The sequence below is a fragment of the Zootermopsis nevadensis genome, unplaced genomic scaffold, assembly GCF_977971745.1.
Source record: "Zootermopsis nevadensis isolate Lab colony 2312 unplaced genomic scaffold, Znev_1.0 Znev_ptg000087l, whole genome shotgun sequence".
In the NCBI taxonomy this organism is placed as follows: domain Eukaryota; kingdom Metazoa; phylum Arthropoda; class Insecta; order Blattodea; family Termopsidae; genus Zootermopsis; species Zootermopsis nevadensis.
In genome coordinates, this window is record NW_028259218.1 from 1 (window position 1) to 10,224 (window position 10,224).

Genomic DNA, 10,224 nt, shown 5'->3' on the forward strand with positions numbered 1-10,224 from the left:
GATACAGAATGCTGGATCTTAAATGTAACAAAGATAATACAGAAGAACCAATAATAAATATGAGGACAACATGAAAACTATGAAAATATGCATGAGAACAGAATTCCAAAGCCACTTTATCAACATAAACCGAAGAGTACAACAATCCAGGAATGCCTGAAAAAAATATACAGAATAACTTTAATCCCTGTGCATGGGGCAGGCCAAAACTTAATCCATAATGTTGATGTTATTCGTGATGAGACGAAACACCTTCGAAAACCAACGATTATAAAATTCAAATTTTAGATCCTTTACAGTAACACATTCATAGAAACAGGCCAAATCTTTGGCAAGACGAGAGGACAGTGTTACTTTTGCCAACTTATTCCTGTCCGAAAAAACAAATAACAGTGTTCAAACATTTACCATACTATCCACATTCACATTCCCACAAAAAAAATCTTAAAGAAATTTCATTTTCAATCATCTGGAATAAATTCAGAGCCATGCGATTATAATAGAATTTGTCAGAATATGTAAAGTCATAAGGGGCATAATTTAAAGCTGACCAATTCATTAAAGCTTCCCTTTCTCATCTATCTAAATGCTGCTCTACAAACACAGAAATATGGACAACTGTCCCTCCCCTAAACTCGATCGGAGGTTAATTTTTCAATTGCCCTCGTAAAATGATTTCAGTTTCCAGAGTCAGCATCAGAAGCAGGGGGTTTTGAATACAATTGATTTTACTGTTCAAAAATGTGTAGGTGAGAGCCATCTGCAAATCACTGCACGGCTACATAAAGAAAACAGAAAAGTAGGCTTTATGAGATGGTTCTTTATAATGAAAATCAAAGGTTCCTCAACAGCTTACTATGCTAATCATTCCACTACCAAAGGGCACAAGTGACTACTTTATTACAGCAGAGTTATTAGGATATCTTCCAACTACCCCTCCACACATGTGCAAATGCACAGAGGTTATATCAGTTATGGTTTCAGGTGGAGACAAACACATATGAAAAGTTAGTCGTTTGATAAACAATAGATAAGTACAAGATTTTCATTTGAAAACCAAACACAAGAACACAGGAATACTTAGGAGGAAAGTACTGAAACATTAGGTGAGAATTAATTTTTCTGTAGCTTTCAGGTTGCCCATAATGTTACAGATATTGCGACACATCTACATTTCAAAATTTGGAACCTTCAACTATTTCCAATACTGAAAATATTTGAAGAAGTCTTCATACTTCCTGCCGTGAAAACCTCAAATCTTACAGAAAAAAATATGTAACTAAAATCTGGCACAGAAACAAGAAGCATGTTATTTTTATTTCCAATAATTTCTTAAAAACAATGAATAACAGTTCTAAATCAAACTATTTCAGTAAACAAAATGACCACATTAACTTAGATTGTAAGAAACAGCTGATTCCCTCACGCACTGAGTTAGCGATGCACAATCACTTACAACAGCAATTTCTACACTTACCTCTAAATTCACCATATTCTTGTGAAGCTTCTTTAAGGATCTTAAACTTATTGCAGCTTCCATCTGTTACATCACTCCATTTGGCATTTAGATGTGTGAACTTCCTTACAACATTCTGAACGCAGTTGCCTTCACTGCTCTGCAAAACAGATCACTTCCTGTGAAACACAAACATAAGGAGAAACAAAAAAGCTGTACATATAACAGAATTATGATGCCAGTTCAATAAGTTCCAATAATAAAGTTACTGCAGCAATCGTGGGCACTGAAATGAGAAACTAGTAATTTCTTATATGAAGAAGCATCACTGGGAAACATGTAATGTGCTGCATATGACACATGCTTCACAAGTATGTCCGCTAGACAGTGCCGAAGTACAATGTGGTTAATTTTTATGTCAGTCAGGAATTTTTGTAGTCAGCAGTCAAAATGTCAACATCAGAACTTATGTAAATAAAGAACAACAAACAGTTGTTGCTGGTTCTTAATTGTAGTGAAAATAATGTTAATAAATTGAAAAATTGGTATAAATTTACACAGTTCTTTGTGTGATACATTCCTAAGAAACATGAATGTTTTGTTATAAAGATTTATAAACTTAATGACATGACTGGCTACACATGTGACATTGAAAAATCTCACTATGAGAGTAGCAATAAACTTTAAGAGGAAAATTTTTTCTCTTCTATGGACTTATGCGGTATCAACTGTCAGTCAGAATCATACGATAATGACAGGGGAACTTTGGTAATTAGACACTAAAACTGAACTGGAGGTGTCTCAACAGCAGTGATATCGAAAGGCTACCAAGATGTGAGCTTACTAATCCAAGTACATGAAAACAAATTAATATGTTTTGTTAATGGAAATACGTCGCAAACAGCCTGAATAAAATTTATATAGACTCCAATCTATTTTCTGCTTTTGTCTTACTATTCAGTTATAAAATTCACAGCTATAATAATTAATTTATAAGGGTCTTGGATAGAAATCACCAACATTCTTCTCTCTGTAATACAGCCTCTTCCTTCAGAAACAGAAACTTGTTCAGCTGATCATAAATTTGATTATTCTTATGAGTTAAATACTCATCACTGTGATCACAAAATCCTGTTATTTATTCTGAGTCACTTCAAAGCAGAAGTCATGTATAATGTCATGAAGTTTATATAAATTGCATGAAATGACATGTTCGAAATTGTTCTTACTTTACGTCCTCCACACAAGGGAAAGATAACACACATAAATTCAACAAACGCTCAAATAACAAAACATTAACTTGCACGTCCTCGCAATATATGACAGAAGAAATGCAGTGGACACACAACAGTTACGCCATTATCTCGTACGCAGGGATGGCAACATCTGAAAAGCAGCGAACACATCCCGCCATCGCGGGAGAATGAGGGATATACAATTATCATTCTTTGCGTACTGTAACAAACTCTGCTGCCATCTACCGACTACGGATCTGAAGTAGATCTACGTCGAAGCACGCTCCATTGCACTGCCGTTTGAAATGCTACCTGCAATACCTCACATATTGTAATATAGCTGTGTGTTGGTTGTCTTAATAACCTTCCACATTAGCCATTAAACCCCAATATTATGATGCTCAAACCTTATTACACAAGTCTTATAGCATCAAATATTCATGGCAAATGACTATTAACTTACAAAACACAGAAATACACACAGTAAGAAAACAAATTCAAGAAGTCAAAAAATAAAAAAAATGCTTGAAATTGTCAAAAAAGCGCACAAAACCAAAAAAATCGAAAAATTTCACTTTAAAAATTTTTTCCCTAATTTTCAAATTTTTTTTTTTTGGTTTTTACGCTTTTACTGACGTGAAAACCTCACATCTTAAAGCATGTGTCAGCTCAGAGGTTTTAAAGATGGCAAAACAAACTGTAAGGCAGGTCACACACATAGAGAAAATAAATCAATATCAATGTTATCCAATTTTAAATTGTCTGTTGCAATGGTTTCCGATCAGTAAATTATAACTAACACCTCCTAGGTCCATGCATGGCTTGTTCATTCAAAATGCTGTCACTCTGAACTGATATTCATCACTTTCCTTCAGATCATACAAAGAATTAGTGTTACACAGTTCAACCAATCAGATACATACCAAAACTAACACATAATGCTCCTCAATTACCGTATATACCAAAATTCTATAGTCGTAAGTAACTACTTGTCAAAATCAGCTATTAATATTAAAATGAGTTTAAAAACATTACAAATCAATACTAAAGTACTCCAGGTGTTGGGCAATCCCCCATTCAGCCTGGACCTGTCACTGTATGACTTTCAAGGAGTTCTCTGCAGAGGGAATTAATGGGACGCACGACTCCATACACTTACGAACACTTTAACAGCCATTACTAACCCCGATCAATCCCCAAACAGGCTTCCTTCAAAAAGCCTGTAACTATTTATATTTCCCACCAGTAACACTTTATTGTAATGTCTCAAAATAGATTTCATCTCACTCCACTTTTCAAATTATAACTACGTGCGTTGTAAATTCTTACCTAATACATTGACTTGGAAAGATCCTTCATCCAGACCAGAGCTGTTCCGTAACATTGTATGTTCTTTCATCTGTCTTGAGTGGCTTATTTTCCACAGACCATATTACTTCTGGTGGAGGTTCACTAATAAAATCGATGTCAACGTGAAAGATCTGGCCTGCTTTGATGCGGATATCATTCAGAGGTGTCTTGATTTTAGGGGGATGTCAGTTTCATAAGTAATATTATTGACAAACGAATATTTCTCAGTGTTTAATAAGTACAGAAATACTTACGGTATCTTGCTTCAGCAATCGCAGTATCAGATGACTCGCTAGGTTCACTCTGGCCAGCTGAATTTGTTGCAATGACACGGAACGGTACAGTACCCTGAATGGTAAGTAAAATTTCTTGTTTATTTTGGTGCAGTATGTGACAAAATACACCAAAGTAAATTAGAGAAGTATAGAACTTGTACAAAAATATCATTAAAATCTGTAACTCACAAAAGAAGTAACTGTACTGATTATCTCAGAATGAAAAAATGAGTCATAGATACAGCCAAAATAAGAGATGTCAACTACGGCATCAGACTGCTTCTGTTTCATTTTTGTGAAAATAATGGACAATAACTTGTAAGATATCAATTTGTCAATTATATTATCAATATGAACAAAGTATTCACAACTTTTAATTTATTAAATTATTTTAAGATGCTGGAAGTCATCCCTCCAGCGCTCGCGTACACCTTTGGAACGTCCCGACTCGCGTGTGAGCGCCGCGCCGCAACCCATCAATTGAGCAAATACTTAATCAGACTATTACTGACTTTTAATTTATTTAAGGAGTTACGATTAAGAGACTAATAAAATGTTAAAACATTGTATAAAAGTCCAATTGAAGCTTCGATTTCATCGATTGAAGTTTCTAAGCAGTCTCTTTGCCTAGAATAATTCTCTCTAATTTTATCCAGTGTTTTATTTGTGAATTTTGTGATATCGCCCAATAAATTATCTGGAAAAATAGCTGCCAGAACTCGATCTCGGTTTTTAAGTTTTTTGCGCATCCCTTGCCCCGAGGAAAGTGAGAGATAATGTGCCTTTTTACTTCTTCATAGGGGAAATTTTAGAAATTTATTCATTTTATCTTTGCCAAGATAAACATCACTTATCCCTAAGTTGGAATCTTCATCTAAACTTTCAGCCGAGTTTTCTGATTGACTATCGTGATTCTCCTCTTGTGGTTCCTCATCAGAATCCTGACTATCATCGAATTCACAATCTATAATTTCTCCTGCACTCACTTGTTCTAATAACCACTTCAACTAAACATTTGGATCAGAAGATTTTATTTTAGAAGACATTACTGGTAAACGTGACCAATAGAGACGAAATTAACCCAAACTTAAAAACAATTCACTTTAGAACACAAACACTCGCGTGTGAGCGGGCCGCCGCACTATCAGAATTCTAAAAGTAAACTGAAAAAAGCGGGTCTATAGTCGTAGCTAGAAATATTTCCTTTGAAATTCCCATTTAAGGGGGTTTCCTCTTAACATAGATAAAGCGACAGGAGAGAAAACAATTCCTAGAAAGAGTGTATCAGACTTCTACTGAAAATGCGGCGCTGCGCTCACAACGCGAGTCCTGGAGGGTTAATAACTGTATCTTGAAGAGAAAGGAATATCATCAATATGACAATTTGGTATTTTTAACTTACACTGGATTGTTAAGCATTCACCCAGTATGGACTTCCTTTTTCCTTCTTCTGAATAATACAGCCAGTAATGGGAGAACCACTATCTCATTTACGTCTACACGGTCCATGATAAGTGGCTTTCCAGGAGCATCTGGTCCGTCTAATATAGTAAATAAATTTATAAAGAAACAGATAAATTATAATCGTTTTAACACAGCACACTATGGAGAATTTAAATTACATACTGAATATTCTGCTCCTGTAATTACAATATTTCTATCAGTGTTAGTAACATTTGTAGTTTTAGCTGTTCTTAATGATGTCAGTGAAGTGCCTTCAAATTTTAATTTTGTTGAAATATTTTAAGTTTTAAACACAGACCCATTTAATGGAATAATGAAACAGAAACTTTCACTAACTTTTGTGCGTGTATGAGTGTGTCTCTCTCTCTCTCCCTCTCTCCCAGTAGTATGCATGGATATGTCATACTGTCACATTTGTATTATAAAGAAAACAAAAGTGGAACATAACAAAGATATCCTTTAGTTCATTATTTCTTTGAAAAAATATGACGGAAATAAATTAAAATTAAGAAACTGTACAAATAGCAAAATACTGCTAATCAACCAATGTAATATCAGATTACTTGTTTCTCTTTTTCTATAAAAGAAAACACTACTTATAAACATTAAGATTTGAAGAGAACAGAAGTAAATTATATGGACTAGACAAATATATTTGATTATTATTTTATTTTCACAGAATCGTATGTGATTACATACCAAATTCATTCTTCGCAATGATGCTCTTTGCTGTCTCAAGAGGATCAGACTCTCCTATGCTATTGACAGCCTTTACTCGGAAGAGGTACTCCTTCCGATGTATTAGTCTTGTTACGTCATGAGATAGACCTGAAGCCATGCCTGCATCTGCCCATGTGCCCCTTGACACATCCATTTTCTCCACAATGTAATGCAGAATGGGACTTCCACAATCAACCAAGTCGTACCTTACACGTAAGGCGAGCGCCCTCCTTTGTTATATTGCTAACCACTAGAGGACCTTCAGGTGGAGATGGTCGATCTGTAAACATAATATAACTTTATGATTAAGAACATTTAGATTCATGGTATATTAATTTCATTTAAAAGAAATATTCAACACCTTACTTAAGTATAAGACTAGAATATTTATTTTTGACTGAATGCTTAATTCTTCACATCCATATCTCATTCCTAGGCTTGCTTCCAAAAACAAATAATTGGGTATACGTAGCCAAATAACTTCAAAAGCAAATAATTACTACTCTTAATTTAATATGGTATGAAAGTTGTCATTTTATTTCACTTATGTAACTAGTGCTTTAATTTCATAACAACAAACTGCGGCTATGTAAATTCTACACTACAACCACTGTGATTCAGTACAGGACACGAATGACAGACACTGACATTTACTTTTGTATCCAAAACACTTCACTTCAGAGAACTGCCTAAATGTAAAGTAAGCTTCCACATGAACAAGTATCCCTAATTCTACAAGCATAAGGGCAAATACACTTACATATACCACGTATCAACAAAAGTAATTTTAATGTTGATCCTGCTTTCTTGGTACTGGTACAAAAAGCAAGACCACTATTAATAACGAATCACCATGAAAACTTAGAAATATTTTAAAGTCATAATACACTACTTCCCCGTCTTTATTTCGGTTATCAGACTGACTGGCCTAAGTACACATGTGGGTTTTGAAATCACACTCACCTTGCACAGTGACACTGGCAGAAGCTGAGGACTCCCCAGTGTGAGAGTGTAGCGCCCAGTATCATTAACGAGCTGAAAACAAAATCTCAAACACAGTCTGATTGGCAAATGTCTGAATATCAGCTCGTACTTCAGGTTCAAAAGGCTTGCCATTTACGGAGCATTTGTCTTTAGGTCTTGGTGAAGCTCCAATTGGGATGGTGTAATTAATCTTCTGACCAGCTTTTACTACCATATCTTGTAGCAAAGTCTTATCAAACCATGGTGCCTCTGAAAAATAAATAAAGATTTCTTTGTGGAGATTGAATTTATGTTACATAATTGTAGTAGTGTTTTGGGACATAAGTATCCCCATTATAAGGGAAGAGAAGGAAAAGGTAAAGAATATGAGGTTTTCACAGCGGTAAACATAAGGTCTGTTATACCAGGTTATAATGCCATGTAGCCTTGTAGGACACAAGTGATATTAGACTGAAGATGGATGCGATGTGTTCCTCCAAATGTTGGTAACCACTTAAAATAACTATATAGCTTCATGGCCAAGAAAACCATGATTTTCAGAGAGGGAAAAAATTTAAATGATAAATTTTCAGAAGTACCACTAGTCACACAACACAACACAGGAAGAATAGGCCATTTTCTTCTTAGACAGGCACGCCAACCTGACAAACTGGAAAGGAACCCACGTGTTGTGGACGATACAGAAGTATATAAAATTCACAAGAAATTATAAATACATCCAGACAATTGCTTGCTACATCCATCAATAACGAAATGCATCGTGAAGCACTTGCCAATCGATTTCATAACCACATATCTCGGAAAATGTAACCTATCCATTTGCGTAAAATTAGCCAAGGCTCTGAGATGTAGATGTAATTATAAGGATTTCATTATGAAGTAAAAATTCTGTGGGTATGAATTAGTATCATATACTGAAATTATTAAGAGAAGACCTCTAAGGGACTTTCATGTACATGGCATGCTGTTTAGTCATGAGCTCGTAAACAGGATATTCCACTGTCCACCACTCGCACGGGAGAGAAGCCGTTAGAATGTAATGAGTGTGGTCACAAGTTTGCTAAAAGTTTAAAGTTACATATGTGATGACATGTAAACATTCCTTCAGAACAAGTATAAAAGTGGATAGAAAAGTTTTTTCTGTACAAAATAAAGTTATGAAAATTAAAACTAAAGGTTTATATTGTTGGGAAGGCTCCCATCTTACACGAAAACACATATACAAATTAGTGATGAATCAATGCTTTTTTTTTTGTTATCCCAATGCCACTGAAAGTAGATATGTGACTGGTAGGTAATGCATAAGGAACAGCCTATTATATCACCTTTAAGTCAAGCATTTAAAGGATCCTCATTGCAGTTCTGTATGTCAGTAAGAACATGCTGCATTAGGCTAGGCTAGCTTTGGTTAGCTGGTTCCACTTTGTTATCTTATTATCTTTATGCCAATGAAATATGTGTTACTATTTAGGGCTAAAGTTGCTGCCTTAGAGGCTTTTCAAAATAACACATTTTTGCTTGCAAAACTTATGTGGTTAGTACATTTTATATACACAAAGATATTCAACCAAAACATTTTATGTGTTTATTTTGATACTAGATTAATTGCAATAAAAATGTGTATATACAGTATTTTGTGTACAGACACATGTCCAGTAAGGTCTTATAAATTAATTGATATTAAGAGAATCAAGATTTTGGAAAGGAGTACACTTTACAATATACTGACTTTCTGAACTTCATTGATAATATGTTACAAGACACACCTGAAGATGTAGAATGCAAATTAACAAAATTGAATTCTACAAATTATGAGCTGGGTATCCTAGCAATTTAGGTAACAAGAAGATATTTCAAGGAGTTGCTGATATCCTGGATGATGATATAAAAATAACAGAATTCCTTCATGTTTTGTCACACAACACTCCACATTATTCAAAAAATATATCGGAATGTTGTACAACATTGGTTCTAACAGCTGCTGCAAAGTCACAAAGTGCAATCTCTGGTGGACATCTTGAACCCCGTGCTATTTCCTTTATGAAGGCCGTAGCCTTTTGACAGGACTTCTCTGTACATGTGCGTACGTACCACAACGCTGCATAGCTCATTATGTATTTTTATCTGATGATATAAACGCATAGAAAATAAGCTATTTTCCAAACACTGACTTGCCACATTGTAGCAAAAATCTCACGGGTAATATTTACAACATAAACAAAGTCTTTGAAGTTTAAATTATTCACTCCATCACTTCTCCACTACTTGGTATTTCAACCAGTATGCACACGAGAAAGATGACTTTTAAGATTGACAAGTTCTGTGAAGCTTCATTCACATACAACACAACCATATGGTTTCACCCCGTGTGGATACCATAACGCCTTCTCAGTTTTTCTCGCACTGGAAACTACTTATTGCATACATCACAATTATACGGTTTCTTCCCCTGTGTGTATGCGTTTGTGCGCGTTGAGATGTCCGCCCTGAGAAAAACTTCTATTATATACTTCACAAGTGTAAGGCTTTTTACCTGTATGGATAAAACCGTGTATCACAAGATTTTCTTTCTGTGAGAAATGTTTATTGCATACTTATGAGTGCGATAATGTTTCTTCAAATCATCATTCCTTGAAAAGTTCTTGTTGCAAACATCGCATTATCACATTTGTACTGTTTCATTTCCATGTGTGTTGTACGATGCACTGAGTGAGAACTTTGCATTGCATTCAAAGGCTTC

General features: G+C 34.9%; 1 protein-coding gene across 5 annotated transcripts; it reads right to left on the reverse strand.

Moving 5' to 3' along the window:
• Positions 1–1,296: 1,296 nt before the first annotated feature.
• Positions 1,297–10,116, reverse strand: LOC110840932 (uncharacterized). 5 transcript variants are annotated; one of them, XM_087341776.1, is made up of 6 exons: positions 7,889–10,116; positions 7,464–7,733; positions 6,480–6,780; positions 5,719–5,857; positions 4,296–4,389; positions 1,297–1,616 (listed from the first exon to the last, which is right to left on the reverse strand). In XM_087341776.1, exons 4-6 carry the CDS (start codon positions 5,733–5,735, stop codon positions 1,449–1,451), a joined length of 279 nt encoding a protein of 92 aa, XP_087197902.1. In that variant the 5' UTR covers positions 5,736–5,857; positions 6,480–6,780; positions 7,464–7,733; positions 7,889–10,116; the 3' UTR covers positions 1,297–1,448. The 5 variants fall into 4 exon arrangements, 1 of the variants encoding a protein (XP_087197902.1); XR_015533099.1 differs by having other exon boundaries at positions 1,297–1,635; positions 9,576–10,116; XR_015533098.1 differs by having other exon boundaries at positions 1,297–1,635; positions 9,251–10,116.
• Positions 10,117–10,224: the final 108 nt, after the last annotated feature.

Bases quoted from the DNA above. Each gene is read 5' to 3' on its own strand.
- LOC110840932 (XM_087341776.1), bottom strand. The intron at 1,617-4,295 runs GTAAGTATTTCT...TCTGTTTTGCAG, and splicing joins GATTGCTGAAGCAAGATACC to AGCAGTGAAGGCAACTGCGT.